Source organism: Ursus americanus, chromosome 11 (assembly GCF_024610735.1).
Source record: "Ursus americanus isolate L20-20 chromosome 11, mUrsAme1.1.p, whole genome shotgun sequence".
NCBI lineage: Eukaryota > Metazoa > Chordata > Mammalia > Carnivora > Ursidae > Ursus > Ursus americanus.
In genome coordinates, this window is record NC_142137.1 from 73,687,002 (window position 1) to 73,709,280 (window position 22,279).

General features: G+C 55.1%; 1 protein-coding gene across 5 annotated transcripts in view; it reads right to left on the reverse strand.

Moving 5' to 3' along the window:
- Positions 1-22,279, reverse strand: part of RPS6KA2 (ribosomal protein S6 kinase A2) — a 332,597-nt gene that overhangs the window by 202,747 nt on the left and 107,571 nt on the right. Inside the window, exon 1 of one of the 5 annotated variants that reach the window (XM_045805458.2) lies at positions 13,753-13,982. The exons of the other annotated variants lie outside the window; for them this stretch is intronic. Within the exon in view, the coding sequence (XP_045661414.1) occupies positions 13,753-13,803 (51 nt within the window). The 5' untranslated portion in view covers positions 13,804-13,982. Of the gene's footprint in view, positions 1-13,752; positions 13,983-22,279 lie in introns of those variants that run through there. 5 annotated transcript variants of the gene reach the window in all.

Genomic DNA, 22,279 nt, shown 5'->3' on the forward strand with positions numbered 1-22,279 from the left:
TCCCAATTTTTCTGAATTTTTTTAGCAGCCGTATTGTAAATCTGGAAGAATGCTTTCTTTTTCCTGGATCCTTGCTGCTTCGTCTCAGCCTGTTGGATGCATGGACGCGGTGCCGGATTTTCTCCAACCTTTGCAGGCCTGTAAAGTTCTCATCTGTTCCCTGAGCCACATCTGCCTCTTCTGGGGCCACCACTTGTTTGCATCTCCCTGGAAAGGGGGGACGCTGCCATGGTCCTAACAGAAAGCCGGGTGCACACTGGCTTCACCTCAGTGAGGGACCTGCCATACTCACTCTTCTCCCTGCAGTTTTGGGACGGGCCATCTCTGGGCTCTCCTGTAACTGCGGTGGGCTCATCTCCTGACGGGCAACTCCATCCCCATCATTTCGCTCTGGAACTCTCAGTGGCTCCTCGCTCCCTATCACGTGTTCTAATTCCTCCCTCCATCATGTAAAGACATGCGCAGTAAATCTCGCCTGACCTCGCTTACAACAGTCCCAGACCCTTCCTACGCCACCTATCCGGGGGTCCCTGTGCTAAGCCCACCTGGAGCCAACTTCCCGGACCCCCTCCTGCGGAGACCTTCCGCCTCTCATGGCACTCGGCATTCTGCCATATGAACAAGGCTCGGAATGTCTACACATTTAGACTCTGCCAGATTCCAATCATCCCCTTCGATCTACACCTTTGTACGTAGCCTGCACGTTAAAGAGCCTAATCATTACGATTGGACTGCCCCTCCCATAGTCTGCGCGGCGTGGCTTATCCGCTGCTGTGGCCCCTGGAACTCAGGGAAGCTTCTTTTATCACCAGCACAGAAGACACACACGCTAGAGAGACGGGTCTTCCTTTCAACCTCGTCTTCCTTAACCTGGGGAGAAGCCTTTTGCTGCAAACACCCTCGGTCTACCAAACTCGGGTGGGTTTCCACATGGTCGTTGGCATATTTTGAGAACGGACAGCCTGACACGGACACCTCTTCCAGGTGTGTCAACAGCTCACCCTGGGAGCAGCAGTGTTGAGCTGGAGATGGTCAGTGCCGTTGTCCTCCGGGGGTCCAACAAGAGGTCAAGGGTGTGCGGGCAGGGCTAGTCTCCTCACGTGGTGCAGAGAGATGGAGAACACCAAGGGGGACACAGAGAAGGAGGTGCAGGTCTCACCGTGGAGGAAAGTAATAAGCTTGTTCATACGGGTTTTATCTACCAACCACAAGTAGGTGATGATGGTGCCCAATTTTTACTCTTTGAAAGGAAGGCAGATACATTTGGATTACATGATAATGATCAGAATTTGCCTCAGAATAATCTGGAATTGGGGGGGAGGGCGTGGGTTTATACATAAATAACACAAGACTGGCCTTTACTTAATAATTTTGAAACTATGTATCTGTGACAGAGATTTATTAAACTCTTTCGCCTGTATGTGCTCACAATTTTTACAGTGAAATTCATTTTTTAAGAAGCAGTTTAACCTCTCAAGCCGATGAGTGTGGTTGTAGGTTATTTGCAGAGATTATAACTTGTAAAAAGCTTCTGGCGTTTAGAGCATCTCAGAGCAGCACGGGATCACTCACTTCTCGAGCTGCTGTGTCAGCTGCAGCCGCGGCCCCGGCGCACGTAACACTCCTTCCGTCTGTATGTCGGTCCATACTTGCGTGGTATTTGCCCCGCCGACCCAGCACCACGGCACAAAGCTCGTCTGTACCACCTCCCCCGTCCCGCCTGCGTCTCTCCGCTTCCCAGCAACGCCATGTGCTCCTCACAAAGGCTATTTTTGTCCAGGGCATGTGCCTGTCCCCCTCCCGCGCTCCAGCCCTGCACTGAGAAGCCGGAGCCTTCCGAGCCCCTTCCTCACGCTGCGCGTGAGTCTGCGGCTTCCCGCAGGAACGCAGCCCCACGTGTTCTCTTCTTTCGCCTGAATGCAATAGAGAGACTTGCCTTTCTGCCTTCAACTCTCCTCTCCTTCATTTCACATAAGAAACTTGGGCTTTCCTAAGTAAGCCCTGAACTCCACGAGGTGGGGATAACGTCGCAACGTCTTTCCCAACAGCTGAGAACATTTGTGAGGGCTTCACAGCCTGCACCAGCCCAGTAGGGAGGATACCGTGCTCTGTGACTCACCCCCGGGGGTGGGAGGTAGGGGCAAGGTGAGCAAAGAACAAGAGACACCGAGCGTCAGAGAGCCCTGCAGCCCTGCGTCAGACTACAGGTGGGAAGCCGCCAATGGGGCTCGAAGACTGGTCTTTTAATCCTGCACTCCTTGCACCGCACGCTGCACCTCCAGCCCGCCGTGTGTGGCAGCGCTCAACGCTCGAGTGCCCGGCACACGGCTGTGATGGCGGCACACTTCTGATGTTGGACAAAGGGCTGCAAATTCCAGGAGCTGTGTGTGTTTGGGTGTCCATTCCCCAAGTGGGTCTCTGGTCGTGATCACTAGTAGATAGAACCATATTTGCTTACCACAAATGTTAACTTTACAGAATTTAGTTCAGCAACAATAGGCAACTGGACAGTGAGTCTGGGGAATAAAACTGCAAACGGAGCAACAATTCAGTGAGAGATGTTTCCTCGTAAGTCACAACACGTTCCCCCTCTAAGACAACGCCAACTGAGAAGCACCGGACAGCATGGAGGACAGAGCCCAGGGAGGACGGAAGGGGGACGGGAGACCGTCCGTGACCAGCGTGCAGCACAGCCAGACCTAAGCTCGGAGGGTGTCCCGGCACCGACTGTGCTCGGGACAGGCTGGCCCAGCTGGGGTGGAGCAGCCCCGGGTCAGGGGTGCCGTCCTTCCCTATTAGCACCTCATCTCCCGTCCTACTCCTCCCTTTCTGCTCGAAGTCAGTCTGCATTCTGCAGCTAACAGCAAAGACAGACGGAGATGGAAGGGAAAACAGCCAGAAAGAAAAAGGGGTAAACATCAGAGCAGGAAAGGAATCTACCCCTTAGTGTATTCCCCCATAACATGTGGGAAATCACACAGACATAAGCACAACCCCATAGCTTACAACACCGTGGAGGAAGGCTCGCCAAAGAACCAGATGCCATGCTCCAGACAAGGAGAAGCAGCGGGCCGCACGTGCTCTTCCCCTTCCCTAGAATGGATGACCCTCACCTTCCAGCAAACTGTGGCTCCGGGGCTGGCAACGCGCAGACCCGTCATCACCCGCACGTGGCCAAACCGCACTGGCCTCTCTGTCCTGACCCTGGTGCCGTGTCTCCCATCGGCCCTGCACTCAGCATCTCCCTGTTGGCCTGTCCTCAGTGGCCCCCCACCTGCCATCCAGGGCTGGCCACCCCAAGGAAGGCTGAGCCTCTCTCTCCTCCCACACCAGGGGTCTGGGTGCAGCAGGAAAGCCGCGCCCTGGTGGCCCCCAGATTCAGCCGCCCCCTCCTCACGGGACTTCAGGTCCCAGCACTGCACGTCTCCTTGGTTTCTGCCCCACAGTTTGCTCCCAAAATGACAGGGTGGCCTCTGTCCAAGGGACAAAATCCTCTCTTGACTTCCCCACCACCAGCCCCCCAGGATGATGATGTACTGACCCCCCAGCGTCCCCCTGGACAGGAGAGCCCCGTCCCTCAGCCCTCCTGCAAGGGGACCCCATACCCAGCTCTCCTGTATCTCTCGACCCCCATCACACCATTCTGCCCTGGATGGTGGGCTTAGGTTTAAATCTTATGATGATAAATAAGAATCTAAGAAAAAAAAATAACGTACACAACACATTGTTTAATTACAAAATTTTGCTCATCCCTAAGTAGCATTCTAAGGTTTTCAGATGCTGCTTTTATGTTTAACCTACGGGCAATTTACCCAAGGAACACATTTCAAAACAAACTTCCACTCCAATAATTATAGGCAATAAAATGTACCAGCTTTCTCCTTTCTAATTCATTAATGAATTGAGGAACATAAAAGCTCAATTAAAAACAAAGGCACATGCATCACTTGGCTCTTTTAGTCCCGTTAATTTAATAAAACACTGGTGTTGAAATGCCACTGAAGGAAAATGGAATATCCTTGCTCTTTTTCTTGCTTGGGGTGTACTCTCAGCTCCCATCAGTGAATGCCGGAGGTCTGCTCACCGTGCTGCGCTCAGAGCCGGGAGCTCTAGGACAGCACAGAGGCTGGGGCGTGAGGACAGAGCAGGGGTGGGAGCGAGAGCCCAGAAGGGCAGGGCCAAAGCTAGGGGCTCCGCGGCGCCCCCAGGGTCTGTCTCAGAGGGCGAAAATAACATGATCTGAAGTGGGCACCAGAGACCCAGACACAAAGGACACAGGGTTGTGCACACCTACAGCATGGCCAATGGCCAGAGACTCTCAGGTGAACCCCACTTTCAGCAAATAGCTGGTGTCTTTCTGTCCTCAATGTTCTCTGACCTCCTTGCTTCACAAAGACACACTCCCCTCTGTACCTGCTGCTTCTGGAAGCCCATTAGTAATGCAAACGCTAAAGTTTATAACCATATTCTTGCAGCCAAGTCACTGTCGGGTTCCAAAGTGACGGACTAAAAGAGGACATTAAATGAGAGATGGAGGGAAGGTCCTGCAGCGGGAGGACATCTGGCCGAATCGTGTGCCTCTGGCTAAGCCCGTGCAGGTGGCTCTGGTCCACGCTCTGGGAGGGGACCCACACTGTCTCACCCTGGAGTCCCCGGGCTCCAGGGGCGCCACCAGACCCACCATGGCGGGGGCCGGGCTTGAAACCCAAACCCACACATGTTCAGTGGCCAATGACACCTTGGCGTGTCTCTGTATGAACACAACATTGCATATCACAGATGTCTAAGACCTCAAAGCCTTTAAGTTTATAACTGATGTACAATTACGTTCTCTTAGTTAGGAGAAAACATTGAAAAGGCCAGAAAGGTGACAACTACTCCCAGTCCAGCAACGAGTAAACAAGAGACGTATCTTTGTTTCAAGCATCAGGTACAATCCACAGACCACGTTCCCTCGGTTCCAGAGAGCTGAGATATTTAAAAATGATCTTGTTAGTCTAAATTATTAGTTTTAAATTTATCTTATTAATTATGTGGTCATATAATGTCAGATTTCATTTGTAAAAAATTAATGATTCACCTAGGAACTGTCGAGGCCTGAAACACTTCCCTCCATTAATCAGCGCTACTGTCAGGGAAATCGATGTCCCCAGATCCCTATATAGACACACCAATACCACCAGAGCTGATCAGACCGAGAACGCACAAGAGGAACGAATTCCAGGCTCTAAACCTTCACCCAAATCCGCAGCTCAGACGGTGGGGCCAAGCCCACCCCACCGCGAGATGCTGAGGGAACCGGCTAGCGCAGAAATGGAAAGCGGCAGGTGGGTAGGTGGGACGGGAGCGTCTCGGGTCGAGGCCTTTGGGGCTGCCTGGCCTCTAAGGCACTGAGCTGCAGACTGGGTGAGACAACCAGCAGCAGAACCCCCCATCCTCCTCCTGAGCTGCTCCCGCACGCCGAGTCCGGGAACCCAGCACGGTGCAGCAAGGGGGGCAGCGCCCGGATTCCACCCCAGACCCCGTGTCCTGTGAGAGCCCCCAGGTTCAAAGTGAGGCTCTGAGGAGCTCCTGTCATCCAGCTGCAGGGGGGACGGAGGTGCAGGGAACCTGGCTCGATGCCCCTCAGGCAGGGGTGGGGTCTCACTGGGCACTGCCCCTCTGAACCCCAGCAGGGCCCTCAATGGGTCCTTCATCAGCTCTATCTCCCAACACAAATATTTATCAAACACGTTTTCCTGCAAACAACTCAACGTGTTTCCTAAGAGAAATTCTGGGCCTCACTGTGCAGATACACTTTTTCTCCCTCTTTATAATCTGTAGCAGCAGGATGTCGGGCAAGTCTGGAGAGCCGCGTTTTTGTGTCTAAGAAACAGTGCAATGGAGTGAGGACAAACAAGCCCGTAGGAGGAGGGGCCACATGAACACCCTAGACGGTGGGGGGAGACGTCACTGAGGGGCCAGTGCTCCCCGCCCTGCCCCGGCCACCCTGCTGCTCACAGAGGGTGCTAGGCGCTGAGTCCCCCCCGTGGTGGGTGGTGATGCGCACTGCTGAGTGGGCTTCGATGCACGGGCCGGAGCGCAGGACTCGGACGGCCAGATTCCGTGACCCGCCGGTCACTTCCATCACTGTCCTTCCTGCCCCTCCTCCCTCGGCTGCTGGACGCAGACCCAACCTCTGACTTCCTTCCTAAGCTCCCTCCGAGAACGGACAGGGTCATAGGCCATGCGAGTTACAAGCTGCCAGGAGCGAACTTCAGCCAAGACCGGGGAAGAACACGAGCTCAAACCCGTCACCAGCCTTGCAGCTCCTGCTCCGGACCAGCTTTTGTGAAGGCTGCTCCCTGTATATCCTCACTCTGGAGCCTCCCGTTTCTATGGACTTTGTTTCCCACGACAAAGAGGAGCAATCTGGGCCCGAGAAACCAGCCAGCAAGCTAGGGAACTGGAAGAGGCAGCAGCGGGGTTCCAGCCCGGGTCCAGATGCTCTTCCGAGAGTGAGACAGACAAAAACAGCCGTGGCGACACAGGCTGGCTTGTGCGTGCCAGGACATGCAAGCACTTCGGTGCCTCCCCACCTGGCACCTCGGGTCCAGGGGCTGAGCTGCTGCTGGACAGACTCCGGGCCCTCCCAGACCAGACGGAAGTGGGCTGAACTTCATCAGGCCGAGACACCAACCTTCCTGGAAAGCGACTGGGCCACGGTTGCTTCTGCTGGCCCCCGTCTCCAGCAACAACAGAGTTGGGGCTGGTCACTAGAGGTAGGGATGTGTGGGCGCCCCACCAAGCAATGTCCCCCCTCCTGCCATGGGACACCTGGTGCAGGTGGCTGTCCTCATCACTGGACACATCCCCGAGCTCCTCCGCGCTTCACATGCAGGTGGGGAGACGCTTCTGAAGGAGCTCTGCGAATGCTAGTGTGCGATGCTAACTTGCGCCAGCACGCGTCACGACAGCCACCGAAGCCTGTCCCCGGCCTCCAGACTCAGTGTCATCCAGGCATTTCACATCCTGGCTCATCCTGTTTATCCTGGGAGACCTGTCACTTCCTCCATGAAGACTGCCTTGACTGTCAGCAGGATCACACTCCTCTGTGTCCCCATGACATCTAGGTCAGGGCTGCCAGCCATGCTGTGCGGGGACCTCACCACGCTGGGTGCTCCCACCTGTGTCCTGGGAGCCTGTGCTCATGCACTTCTGCTGCCCGTCGGCCGCACACTGGTGCCGCACACACGCGTGCACACACGCTGGGATGGCACTCCCAGTCTTTCAGCGGCAGGTGGAAGGAGATAGGAACGATGAAGCATCTGGCCAAGTAGAGGCATGGGAGTTCAAAGCCAGGGCGAGAGAGGCCCTGGGACACGTTTGTGGCAGCCTGCGCGGTGGCGGTAGCAGCCATACCAGGCAGCAGAAACGAGCCCATGCTCTGCACCCCTTCGTGGCCGCCCGTGGCTGCTCTGGACTGTGGAAACGCAGGCACAGCTGCTCGGCGTCTTCAGCGCCCACCTCCCCATCTGTGGTGACGTGACGACACGACGACAGCAACAGCGGCGGGAAATGGGCATCGCGGCAGGGCCGGCGCTACGCACTGTCCTCATGCCCGACTTTCTGACGAGGAACGCGAAGCCCTGAGGTGTCCCGAGAGCCCCACACCCAAGAGCCTGGCATGGGAAGCACCGGACCCATGCACGCTCTTACTGCAGGCACAGCCACGAGCACCTCCCGGCTCGGGCACGTGTCTCTTGGCTGCGCGGCTGGTGCAGGATCGCGGAGGCCAGTGGATCTCCTGCCAGGGAGGCTAAGAGGCAGGAGGAGGTGGTCCGGAGGAAAGGGGTTTGTTAAAACCATGTGTTTCTCTGCTGGTGTCCATCTGCCTTCCCTGTGTTTATCTCTCCGTGAAGACCGTTGACTGGATTATTTGGATTATGCGAGTCCAGTAAACTGTATTTGCTCAGATATGGCTTGCTAGACTTCCGTAAAGAGCAGACAGAGAGCATTCAAACAAACAGAGCTGCGGAACATTTGAAGACGGGGCATTATCACCCTGGCGCTGCAGAACCAGCCCGTGGACCCGCTGCCCCGTGGAAGGTCAGGGGTGTTTGCACTGACGCTGAGCACAGCCGTGGGAAACTGGTGCTCAGCGGCATCCATCTCGGAGAGCATGAGATGCAGACAAAGATCTAAGCCCCCAAGGCAGGAATGAGAGCTGGAGACACACTCAGTGACGCCAAGGCCTCCCACCTGCCACTGGAGGGGTGCTCTGTTTACGGGGCTTGCACACGAGTCCCGCCAGCCCATCTGGCAGAACGGGATGGGAGGGCGATGGCGAGAGTCCTCAAAAGTCAGGAGAAAGGACACGGGAGGCTCTGGTTGGGGTACAGCTGATTGGGTCTCTGCGGGGCAGAAATCCCCTGGCAGGGATTTCTGGGTTTCCTGTGACACGGTTGGTGTCATCGCTCTCCTCTGCCTGCTCTTCCTAGTCTTTGGGCATGTCAACCCTGGTCACTAAAGCTCATGTGCCAGCGAGTCTTTGTGGAGGTTGGAGAGGTGCCGAGCTGTGCAGCGGGGGACGCCCACCGTGGACACGGGGACGCCCACCGTGGACACAGGGACACCGGGGCCAGAGGTGGGGGCGGCTGAGGGCCATAGCTGGAAGTTGTCTCCGACCCCCTGCCCAGGCCAGCCCCAACATGGCCGCCCGCCTAGCCAGGGGATAACCTGCGACAGGAGAACCACACCTGCGAAGGGTTCACTCCTAAGGGAACTGGTGATGAGGAACCAACATGAAATCGTTTCTCCTAGGTCCACGTACGGCCACTCAGCAAAGAGCAGAACCGTGAAGCCACATGTCACCACCAGGCTTGAGGAACAAAAGGAGGCTGACCCAAAAGCACGTGGTGTCGCCTCCGTGCCTGAAACGAAGCATGGGCGGACGGAGGGGGGCGGGCGTAGCGACAGAGGGGGGCGGGCCGGCAGAGGAAACAGTGTGGCTGGGCTGGCGATTCCCTCCCGGGCCCAGGACGGCCCGGCTTACCTGCACAGCACCAAGGCTGTCGGACAGGCAGTAGAAGCGTGTGCACACCTAAACACGTGACCTTCTCAGCCGCACTCTCCTCCTTCCTAAGAACAATGGGGAGTGAGCGGATTATTACGTGGTGCACTTGAAACAGCACCCGGCACATGGCACACAGTCATCTTTTAAACGGGGAATCAGAAGCTTGGATCTCTAAGGAACCATGGATCTTACTGCAACTCCCCCACCTTCCAGATTTAAAACCGAAGGTGCAAGGAGCTAAGCTGACTCTGCCAGCATCACCGGCTTGGCTAATTAGGGAGGCACCTGGGGTGAGAACACGTGTGTCACGGCTGCTGTGGGAGAGAGAATCAGAACTGGAAGGTGGAGACGGACCAGCGCAGGTATCGGGGGTCCTCGGAGCTGGAGACACGAGCCAGCCCCTGTACACACTTGCACACCCCTGCATGCACACACACATCTACACGCACCAACACACACGCACACATGCACACCTGTGTACATACCTGCATACCCACACACATCTAGGTGGGCACACCTGCACACGCCTGCCTGCACACGCACACCTGCATGCACACCTACTCCTGCATGCACACCTACTCACATCTGTGTGTACACTGCACAGCTACACATACTTGCATGCAAACACACATACAGACCACCTACACTGCCGCACACCCGCCCACATCTGTGTGCACACATTCACACCTGTATACACACGCACACCTGCGTGCACACCTACTCACATCTGTGTGTACACTGCACAGCTACACATACTTGCATGCAAACACACATACAGACCACCTACACTGCCGCACACCCGCCCACATCTGTGTGCACACATTCACACCTGTATACACACGCACACCTGCGTGCACACCTACTCACATCTGTGTGTACACTGCACAGCTACACATACTTGCATGCACACATACAGACCACCTACACTGATGCACACCCGCCCACATCTGTGTGCACACATTCACACCTGTATACACACGCACACCTGCGTGCACACCTACTCACATCTGTGTGTACACTGCACAGCTACACATACTTGCATGCAAACACACATACAGACCACCTACACTGCCGCACACCGCCCACATCTGTGTGCACACATTCACACCTGTATACACACGCACACCTGCGTGCTCACTTGTAGCCCTCAGCCCCCAAGGAGTCATGCGCAGGAAGAGAACCCAGATGTCAGCCCGAGTAAGCAGGTCAGGGCTCATGATGCAGAGGGAACACCTTGAAGGCCGAGGCTGAAGACAAATGGAGACGCCCAAACCCATGGGAATTATCGAGTAAGTGTGACTGACAGAGAGGCTGAGGCACACGGATCACGCATCACACCTCCCCAGCACAGGATGGGCCACAGGGAGCTGGGGGCCCTGCACGGCACACTTTCCCTCCAACTCCAAACCCCCACACCGATGCTGCCCGACCTCTCCGTCCTCCTCGTACGCACCGTCTGCCCTGCTCAGAGCAGCTCACTCCTCTGAGAAGCTGGGCGTACAGTTCCTTGAGAAGGAAAGAGTGCATTCTGACAGTGCCTGGTGTCCAAACACGGCCCAGAGGAGCCGTTCCCCATCTGTGACAATACAATGCACTCATTGCTCACATGGTCATCTCGCAGGGGAGTCGCCCCCCAACATCCATCAGGCCCAGCTCCTTTTCAGGGGAAGGGGTTCCTCTGCCTACAGGCCACAGACAGCATCTGCTCCTACAAGGCACAGCTGCCCAAACGGGCCTCGCTCGGCTGGCCAGCTTTCCACCCCAATGCTTTCTTTCAAATGACCCACATTTCCCGGGAAAGGAGCTCCAGGCTTTCCTCTCCGCACGCATCAGTGGGATGCAAGTTACTACGGCCAAGTAAAAATGCATCTCACTTTCTTTAGTGAGACAACTGGGGCCCTTCAGCCCCAAGCTGACCCCACAGCCAGCTTCCCCTCCACTGGCTCCCGGATCAGCGCTGTGGAAGGCGGGCCACTCCTCTAGCAACGTCTCCCCCACAAAAGACGTTCATTTTCCCAACCCCCTGTGCCCCACGCTTCTATGTGAATTTACAATGTTTCTTTGTTTCCATGGAAGGACGGGTTCTCTTTCCTCCAACGGAATTCACATCTGAATTCACGTGAAGGTGCCTGGGACCGACAGCAGAGCCTGCGATGTGCTCTTGCAGTGTTTTCGGGGAAATCTCCGATGACAGACCTCTGCATGGACCGGCCAGGGGTGTGTGTCCCTTCCGTCTGACAGGGGAAGAGGAAACACACGTGCGGGGTATAGAAACAATAAGCATCTGCTTGAATGCACTGAGGAACAGGGACCTGGGGGGGAGGTGAAGGGGAGGCCTGGCCATTCCCACCACTCAGAGTTCCCAGCGCATGTCCGGGTCAGGTCCTTCCAGCTGCGCCCTCACACCTGCAGGCCCTGCTGGCCCGGCAAAGGTGACACAGCTGGGTGAGTCCGGGGTGGGGATGGGGACCCCACAGGACAGGTGGGGGTAACTGAGGACAACCGTAGAAGCTAACTGCTAGAATGCTGTGCATTTAAATGCTTGCCACGCTTCAGAGAGACTCTGAACAAGCCCGTCCACCTGTAGCTATGAGGTTAGCTTGGCCGCAGCACCTTCTCCACATGGAGCTGAGCCCAGCGTCCCTGTGCTTTGCTGGGACAGGGGGCATCCCTCTGCTGTCACCCTGCAGAGGAAGGTGTTGTAACAGGGACCGACAAGATGCTGAGGGCCACTCCAAGGCCGCTGGCCTTGCTGGTGAAGCCCCAGAGTCCTGGCTGTGTCCCTCCCCGTGGAGGGGCTCTGAGCACCGGGAGGGACCCGTCCAGGGAGGGGCGCAGCGAGGACAGGAAGCTGTGTGTCTCTGCGGCACAAACACGCCAGGCCCTGCAGTGGGTCACGTCTGTCGTCGGCATCCACTGTGGACCCCCAGAGGCCCTCCCCCATGGCGGTTACGTAAATCCACTCCTGTGGGGAAGTGTGTCCCTATATCCAGAGTGAACTCACGAGAGCAGCAAATCAACCCTTTCCATCCCGCAGAATCAGGGCAAACCTGCCCATTTCCCAACACAGAGCATCCCAGCAGCAGAAACACGTGCGTCAACTCAGAAAGCCACACAGGATTCCCACCAGACATGTCAGGAGATCAGATGCTGGGGTACCCTTGCTGCCAGAATTATGTGCTGGTGAACACAAACAGCGTTACGCAGTCCTCGGGGTCCTTAACAGAGAGAGCACCTGCTCCGTGACCCCCGTGCGTCCATCTCCAGGCCAGTGTTCCCCACGCGGTGCCACACGGTCATCCTGTCCGTGCCTGAGGCATACGTGCCCTGGAGAGGGCTGCCCGTGGCTCTACAGCTGGCCTGCGTGCTCACCCCCCCAGCCTCACCGCCATCTGGGTAACTGGGCACCACACCTCGTCCTGGAGGCTTCGGGCTCCTCAGCTGCAAAGTGGACACAGACATGCTGCCTCCGAACACTGCACCTGCCCCCCGCCTGAGCGCCTCCCCTCCAGGTTCCTGAGGGTGCCCACTGCCAGTCTGCATCCTCGCAGGGGCCGGTGGGGTCTGACCCCCTCCAAGATGCTTCCTTCACCACTGCACCCACATCACTCCACGTTTTGTCAGCTCCCCATTAGACCCACACTGTGCACGGCATACCAGGCCCTGACATTCTCTAAGAACTCCTATCTAAATTGTTTCTCTTCAAAGGGATTGGAGGCCCCATGGGTTTGAGGCAAAGGCACATTCCAAATAACAGGGCTAAGTATGTTTCAGGCATTTATTTACCCAGGCATTGACTTATTTACCCAAAGATTAGGAGAGAATATGAAGAGTCCTAGAAGACTCAAGGAAGCTAGCCAGGGCACCGGCCCCCTGCAGCTGCTCAGGACGCTCGATGAACAGCCGCAGACCAATTAGAAGTCATTCTCCTAAGCGGGACCAGCAACAGGACAGGGAATCCTGCACTGGGGGAGTGAACTACAAGTTAGCAAAGACAGAATTATGTCAAAAGGCATTCCCGAGGAGGGACCAGCGAGCTGGGTGTAAGGGTCCCTGTGACTTCAGTCCCGCAGGGCAAGCCTGGATCAAGGACCTCACCTCCCAGCTGACCGTCCCCTGCCAGCACTTGCCTCTCCTCTCTCCGGAGGAGAAAGCGGGATGAAGCAAGCAGAGAAAGACAAAAGATGAGGACAGAGGTGTGAGAAAAAGGTAAAAGGAGTGAACACAGCTCGGCCTTCTGCCTTGTGGCGCAAGCTCCAGACCAGCGAAAATCTCCCCTTGCTTCAAAGACAGCAGGGCAGCCAGAGATCGGAGCTCGTGCAGGGGTACGAGAGTACCCGAGTGTCGGCCAACTCAAGGGTGAGTTTGAATAACCTCCAACAGAGAACAGACGCCACACAGAACAGGACTCTCTTGCAGGACAAAATTTAAAGAGAAACAGAAATAACGGAGAACAAGTTTGCACCTAAACAAAGGAAAATATGAGAAAAGCGAATGCTTTAAACCACCACTCTCTGTCTCATATTAAATATTAAGAAACAGGGTGGGGGGAGGTTACAAATGTCACGTATGACTTTGAGAGGATAACTACGTAACGGGCTGGCCAGTTTGGCTCCCGACAGGACTGCAGACCATCTTGGAAAGAGAACACCGCCCACTGCAAAGCACTCTGTGAAAACAGAAACCGAGGTACTTACTAACAGTGCCCCATAGAACTTAGAGAAGGCTTGCCGGAAACGAGAAAGCATATTGCCTGAGTTAGAAATGATGGTTTATGGCCAGGGAGCCACCTCCTCTTCGAGCATGGAGACTGCTACCCTCCACGTGTCAGCGAGCAAACCGCTAAGTGTGGTTTGTAAACATTCAGGCTGATTCTCACCAGGCAGCATCCGAGACGCCAGTTCCTTGCAGCGAGGGCAAACCAGAACCACTTTTAGTGGCTGACCTAATCCGACACCTCGGGGTCATTTACTTAATATAGGGACTGCTGTTTCCATTGGGTGGCAAGCTAGCAAGGTTGGCCACCTGTTCGGCTGAGCGTCTGCCTGTCTTGAGCGAAGCCCAGATCAGACGAGCGGCTAACGTGAAGCCGACGGCGGTGGGGGCAGGATGCCCGCGGTCGGCGAGGAGGCAGTTGGATCCCATCTCGGGTCGCCGCTGCCAAACCCACGTGACGCTCCGGCCACATGCCTGGGAGCCAGCAAGGCAGATCGCTGAGAACGTGATTCCCATGGTTCTTAGCATTGTTGCTGTGCATTCTTTTCCGGAGACTCTATTTTTGTCATTTTCAAACTCTGATCTCCTTGTGCCATTGGTAGGGCCTCTGCTGAAGAAACCTAAAACCGGGAGAATGTAAGCCATGTACCAGCACCACATGGCTTAACTGCAAAGCCGCAAAGATTCACTGTTCCCGCATCCGGCTGCTGTCCTTGGTCTCCTAAATCAGCACCTCTCTCCAAATCTGTGGCCACAAACATCTGGCATAGACTCAGACTGTCCATAACATGGCCCCAGCAGTCTTGGAATGATGGAGTTTTCTAAAAAGAAACATCTATACCATGAATATCCAGCCCACAGCTCCTTGAAGGGATGTGGTTGGCTAGTGGAACGTGACGTTCCGCCCGCCCAGTTAACAGAGCGTGCCCACCAGTTTGAAACTCCAACCACCCCCACCAGGCTCCTTTTCTGTGCTTTCCCAAATAGCAGCTAACTTGCTGTTTAGCAATTTGGGAGAGAAAGCCAACAAAAATAAGAGAAATACTAAAAAATAAGTTCCGCTGGTACGTGCTCTTGCTTAGACACCTCTCGGCCAAAAGCGAGTCAGCTGGTCTGCCGAAGGGGTGAGGACCCCAGCCTTCATCTCCCTTAGTTACTAGCGTCTGTCTAGTAACTCTGTGCCCCCGCAGGGATTCCTCTCTCATTTGATTACGATTCTCACCATTCTGTTGGATGACAAAATTAATAAACATCTCCATCCCGCGTCACTGCACGTCGCTCTTCACTGGGAATCTGTGTGCCATTTTTAACAAGAAGATAGAGAATATCTTTATGTCCGAGAATCTTCACAAAGGGGCGGCCCGTCCAAGTGCTCCTCGCTCCACACGGCTTCTCTGCCACGTGGACACCTGGACAGTGGAAAAGGGGTTTCCTCGGGCGAGTCAGACCTCCACAGAGGCCCCCTGCTCAGCCTCACATTCAGGCGACCTCTGGGGTCAGGAGAGCGGGCTTTGCTTCTCGGGGAATTTGCTGAAAATCTCTGAGTTTGGAACCGCCTGTCCGCTCACGGCCTTCCAGTGCAATGAAGACTGACCATCACAGCAACCGCGGATTTGCTGACCGGGCCAGATGTGGAGAGATTTCCAGTGATGTGCCCGCCGAAGATGGGGTTCCCTGATCAAATGTTGATGTCTAAACCTGCCAAGAGCCAAGTGTGGCCTCGCAGGGCTTCAGCTCCCATCCCCCAAGGGCGTGCCCAGCTGGGGTGATGGTGCGGGTCACTGGAGTCATGATTCCACGATCCTGGAGGGTGGGGTGTGCCTCGGCCCCGCTGTGGGGACCCCTTACCTCCAGGCGACGTTAGCCGCCATCCACACTCTGCTCAATCTACACTGTGTCTCTGGCTGAACAGGATCCCTGAGCTCCAGAAAGCTGCACCAGCCACCTGCTGAAGGAGCCCCGGGTGTCCAGCGGGCCGCGTGATCCCCGGGCCCCACGGGGGTCCTCCTCCCCTCCTCACTGCCTGTGCCCCCAATGGCCGCAGCTATAGCACGTCCTCCGCCCATTACTCAGGCCAAAGCAAAGGGAGACTGTCTGGGGTCTTTCCCTTTCGTTCACACATTGACTCAGTCTCTCTGTCGTGTCCTTGGGTCCATCATCCTCTGCACCTGTGTGTCCCCCGATTTCCTCAGCAGTGTGCCCCAGACCCGCCCTTTCCTGTCCCCATCTCTGTTCTCCACAGTGTGACCAGAGAGACTCTCACACCACAGGCTTCCTTCAGGACTCTGTCATCTTCTGGAAAAACTCAGCCCCCCATAAAATCACTCCCGAGCCGCTTGCCCTGTTGTGGCTTCAGTGCACTCCTCCTCGCTCGCCCCCATCCTCTCCTCCACCCCTGCACAGAGATTCTCCAGCATGGAACGCTGCACCTCTACCCCAGCGTCCTTGGTCTGGCCAACTTCCTCCCCGTGTCCAGCTGCAGAGAAAAGTCCAGGGGTCGAGGCCCCAGTCCTCTCCGCCTCCGGGGCACCCTGGGTTACCCTGCACGGCCATAGCTGTCTTGGTCTGTGTTGCCCACTGGTCTTTAGGCCCTGGGGGCCCTGGGGGCCAAGGGAGTGCCTTCCCCGCTCTGTGCACAATAGCACCCCCTGCCTGGTTAGGAGGGGCCCCTGCCCTGGACCCCGTGCTTTAGAGAGCCTGGCATCACACAATCATGTAACCAACCATGAAAGAACGTGCTACACAGCACAGCCCACAGTCCCGAAGGGTCGCCGTCCTGATCAGCTCTGCCCCGGATCCCAGACACACTGTTCCAAACTCCTACCCCACATCTTCAGACCGAAGAAGGCGAACGCAGCGGAGGTGAGTGTGGCGGGCCTCGGACACAGACGCCACTCCAGGCAGAGCAGGCTGGGAGACGCAGAAGCACCAGGTGAGAGAAAGGTACGTGACCACACCCGCCTCCCAGCGCGCAGACACCAGACTCCTGCGTATCACTGTCCCCGTCCCAACGTGCCAAGTGCGCATTTTCTTGCTTCTCTTCATGCTCCAATTCATGCTTTGAGAAGGACGCAGAGACCGCGACGGGATTTGCATAAACTGTGTGCTGCAGGAGTCCCCTTCGTAGCACGGAACAATTCACGTTACTCCTAGATTCGCACAAACGCGTATATGTCTTGTGCTCCACACACAAATTCAAGAATGACGAGAACTGCTTAATACTGCAATATTTTTAAAAGATTTTATTTATTTGTTTATTTATTTTGGAGGGAAAAAGAGAGCATGAGTGAGGGGAGGAGCGGACAGAGAGGACAAGCAGACTCCATGCTGAGAGCAGAGCCTGATGCAGGGCTCGATCCCACAACGCTGAGATCATGACCTGAGCCAAAACCAAGAGTTGGGCGCTCAACCGACAGAGCCACCCAGGCGCCCCCACCCTGCAATATTTCTGAAATGAATGAATGACTCCCTTTCTCTAGCAAGACAGAAGATACACTGAGTTAATTCATACTAACGTGCCGCGTCGCTCAGAAAATGATAGCTTTGAGGTACGCTTCCCACCAACACCCAGAGCGCTTGGCTGCCGGGACGGAACGCTCCGGATGCACTTGCCCCTCCTCCCAGTGGTGCTAGCGGCCGACGCGGTCAGCATGTGGTGCGTGACTCTCCTCATGTCTCCAGGTGTCCGAGAAATGTGCACGAGTCACTTGGGCTGTGAAAGAAACTCGGGAAAAGCAGCGGCGAGTGGCAGGGACGCCAGCGTCACAGAGCTCACATTCTGGTGCGCGAGCACCACCAGACAAACAACCCCAAGTTAAACACACGAACACCGCTGTCTGGGGGCGGAGCCGCGGTTTCCTGGAGCGCGGAGGGCAGCAAGGCCGGGCCCCAGGCTGCAGCGAGTGTCATCAAAGCTGAAACCCAACGGGCGAGTTAGGGATTAGAGGCAAAGACAAGTGAACAGAACCACCTGCACAAAGACAGACTACCAGACACAACACAACACAACAGACTCCGTGCCAGAGGTCACGGAGGGCCGTGCGGCTGGAACCGGGAGGGCAGTGGGACCACACAAGGGCTTTAGCTACAAGTGTTTCTCCGTGCAGTAACTGTCCAGGGAAGGACAGGAAGAGGCGCTGGCCATTCTCCAGGAGCCGGACGGGTGGACCTGGACCAGGGCCGCGTGACCAGCAGGGTTGTCCGAGATCCCACGGGTGGGATTACCACCTGGATGGGTGACTGACGGCGGGATGAACAAAACCGTGAGGTCAGAGCTGATCGTCAGACACCTGCTCGGGTGGCTGGAGACACACCGTTTATGTGCAGATGACAGCTCCCTTTCTACGCCCACTCCAGACTCACCTTCCAAGCCTCGGACGAACACGTCCGCTCTCTGCTGGGAACGTTAATGCCACTCTTTCACAGAAACTCGACTAACACATCCACAACTGAACATGTCATTTTTTCCTTGAACCACCCATTAAAACAAACAGCTCCTCCTCCATTTTTCCGCATTATAGCAAATGTTTCTACCATTTGCTAATCATCTGTGAAGGTTAATTTCCCATGTCAACTTGACTGGGCCACAGGGTGCCAAAATATTTGGTCAAATATTATTCTGGGAGTGTCTATAAGGATGTTTTTGCATGGGATTAACATTTGAACAAGCAGAGAGTAAAGCAGACGATCCCCTCCCTACCCCATGTGGGTGGGCCTTGTTCAATCAGTTGAAGTCCTGAATAGAACAAAAGGGCTGAACCTCCCTTCAGTAAGAGGTAACCCCACCTACCTGCTGGCTTTCAAACTTTCAAGCATCAGTTTTTTCCTGCCTTTGGACTTGAATTAAAGCATCACCCTTCCAGAATCTCGAGCCTGCTGGTTTTCAGACTAAAACTTACACCACCGGCTCTCCCGGGTCTCCAGCTGTAGCTATCAGGACTTGTCAGTCTCCACCATCGTGTGAGCCAATTCCTCACAATGCCTCTCTCTCTCTCGCTCTCGCTCTCTCTCTCTCTGTCCGTATGTATCCTACTGGTTCTGTTTCTCTGGAGAAGCCTGACCAATACATCAGCCAAAGAGGGGATGATGTTGCCTAGGAAGAAGGCAAAGGAAAAAACCAAGCACACCAAACAACGCTAGAGAACTAAGATAAGCTACAGCGCACCACGTGGTGTAAATAAACTCTACAGCCCATGAAGACATGGGGATGGGCTGGAATCACTTCCAAGTCAGGTAGGCTGGGATTCAGGCATGGCTCCACCTGCGTGCCCGGCCAGCTAACGAGAGAGCTGCGCCCCAGGTTCCCGGCCCGCGAGTGTGGCCAAGTGGCTGAGCTCAGATTGCTGGTACCCGCCGGGGACTGACATGACTCCACAATCTCATTGACGATGGAGTCAACGTCTTAGACTTCCCTGTCTTCTGAAGGGTGAAGGATCCTGTTTTACCTCCAGGGACAGGGGCCACACCCTCCAAGATAGTGGAGGGAGAAGAGGGAAGAAACCAGGTCCCTGAATGACCTCATGGAGCCAAGCTTCCATACCCACCTGGAACATCACCTCGGGATGACCCTCTGTGACAGATTCAATGCGCCCTGATGTTGGTCACAATGTGTTCGTCTCTCTCTGCCCCGGTTTGGCTTGCGTCCAAGCAGAAATGGGCATCAAAACACCTCCATGGATTCAGCAGCACAGGCTGCGCCACGGGTCCCTCCGACGCAGCTGGAGGGGACGTCCGTGTGCGTCCATGTGTGTGTCATGTACATCTGTGTGTATCCGTGTGTGTCCATGTGCGTCTGTGTGTCGTGTGCATCTGTGTGCATCTGTGTGTGTCCATGTGTGTCCGTGTGTCGTGTGTGTCTGTGTGCATCCGTGTGTGTCTGTGTGTCGTGTGCATCCGTGTGCGTCTGTGTGTCATGTGCATCCGTGTGCATCCGTGTGCATTCATGTGCATCTGTGTGTGTCCATGTGTGTCTGTATAAATCCATGTGTGTCCATGTGTCGTGTGCGTCTGTGTGCATCCGTGTGTGTCCATGCGTGTCCATGTGTCGTGTGTGTCTGTGGGCATCCGTGGGCATCTGTGTGTCGTGTGCATCCGTGTGCGTCTGTGTGTCTGTGGGCATCCGTGGGCATCTGTGTGTCGTGTGCATCCGCGTGTGTCTGTGTGTGGGCATCCGTGGGCATCTGTGTGTCGTGTGCATCCGTGTGCATCCATGTGCATCCGTGTATGTCTGTGTGCGTCCGTGTCTGTGTGTCCGTGTGCATCCATGTGTGTGCATCCGTGTGTGCCTGTGCATCCATGTGCGTCTGTGTGTGTCCACGTGTGTCCATGTGCATCCGTGTGCATGCTCACTGCTACAGTCACACGCCAAGGGGTGTCGACACACGGCAGGCACCAGGGAGTCGCGCGAACCAACAGTGGACAGGAATGCCCGACCGGAGATGAAAGGAGGGTCTGGTTCCAATGATTTACTGAGGGGGAGAAGAGCCTTATTCCAAGCGGCGAAGCAGATTGCCTGAGATTTAAAGAAGCAAGAGGTTTTAAAAGCCCTTTTACCTAAGTTGGGGCTTCTTTCTCATGATGCTGTTATTAGAGATTTTTGGTTACTTGCCTGGTGTGTTTGCTGTCTACCTTTCACACCTGTCCTTTTCAAAACCGTTCCTGGGAAGATACGTGTGGCATCACACTGGATTTTTAAAAAATAATTTCTCCATTTCCTTCTCAGGAGGACCACGAAAGGCACCACCTACACTGTGCCCTGAGAACACCTCTAGTCTCTGGGGGGTCATTCCCCTCGGGCTTCGTCATTGTCCCCACTTCCTAAGACCTGCCTCCCCGAAAGCCTGGGTCATGTCCATGCGCCTGGCTCTTCGTCCTGGACAGGAAGGCCTCCTCCAGCTCTCCTTAGGACCCTCCCTGCAGCAAGCCTCTCCCACTTCCTTCCTCATGGGCTTCCGTCCAAGACTCACGATTGTCCTGCGGCCACAGGCCTTTGCTGGGCGGGGGGTGCGCACCACGTCTCGTGGCCTGACTTTCCAACACACGTCTCTCTGATGGCATGAAACTCCCGTCATCTCCCAGCCAGGCCTCATCTCACGAAGAGAAACAGGTAAAGTCATGTTATCACTGGTCACAGCGTGAAGTGTAGCGCTCATGGAATGTGTATTACAGATGGATGCCAACGGTTAATATATTGACTAAAACACCCTTTCCCAATTAGGTCGATCATGGGAATGACCGGACACATTTCAAATGTGACCTCTCTTTTGTGATAGGAGAGGTGAGTTTCTCCATGCGAGGGGCAACAGCCGTTTGGACTGAGAACACATCTTACACACAGGGTTCGACTCACATGCAGGGTTTGACTCCCATGCGCCGAGACCAGTTTGTAAATCCAAAGAATACACATGGTAACTTCCTTCCAAGACCCAGAACATGGTTTTAGCAAGTTGTCACACCTCAGGGAGACACAGCCGTGAAGAGGCGCTCGTGGACAACCATGGCCAGAGCAGGCCCGCAGCGTGCTGCACAGGACAGGACGACTCTGGGGGAGCACCTTGCTTCCTTTGTACCTGTGTCAGTAAAAATGCATCTTCTTTCCCCCTCCCATCTTCCTCTTGGAGGCTCAACGTTTCTCTCTCTCTTTCTTTCTTTTCTTTCAAGATTTTGTTTATTTGTTAGAGAGGGAGAGAGAGAACAGGAGCAGGGAGGGGCAGAGGGAGAAGCAGGCTCCCCTCTGAGCAGGGAACCCAAGGCAGGATTCGATCCCAGGACCCTGAGATCATGACCTGAGCCGAAGGCAGATGCTTCGCCGACTGAGCCACCCAGGCGCCCCAGAGGCTCAACACGTCTTCATGGAAGAAATATGAAGAGGAGAAACAGTGACGCATGGCACGTGACATCAGAGGATGAGGGCTTGGTGTGGCAGTGCGCAGAGCTGCCGCTACTGTGATTACAGTCACAGAGGCTGGCCACTTCCAATTTCTTTTCTGCAAGTCCATTAACCTAATGTGTACCTTTCTGCTTTAAGGTGTTAATTTTTTCTATGCAAGAAAAAAGCCAAAGGAGAATGGAAGACATCACGAGAGCATAAAATCTAACTAACAGACGGATGCGATTGTTTGGCACATTTTCCTCAGGTAACATTTGTTTTGTGAGACCACTTCTTAGCTGCTGTCTTCAGAAGAACTTAAATTGATTCTGGGTATTATTTTCATGTCTTGGAAGAAACTGGCTCACGTTGCTCACAATCCGGTTGGAACTTGATTTTGCATAAGAGGGGAGGGTGACATCTGGAGAAGAACTGCCCCATCCCCCAAACAACTGGGGATCCATGTTTACGTGGATCGTAACTAACAGACTTTCAAGTGCCCTCACAGGCAGCGTAATCTCTAACAGTAATAAGGCAGGTGCTGATCACATACAGTAGGCTGCCAAGGTGACTCAGGGCCAGTTTCTTCTTCTTGAAGCTTCTGCAGATAATCAGCCTCTCCCAACCACCCACCTGACCGT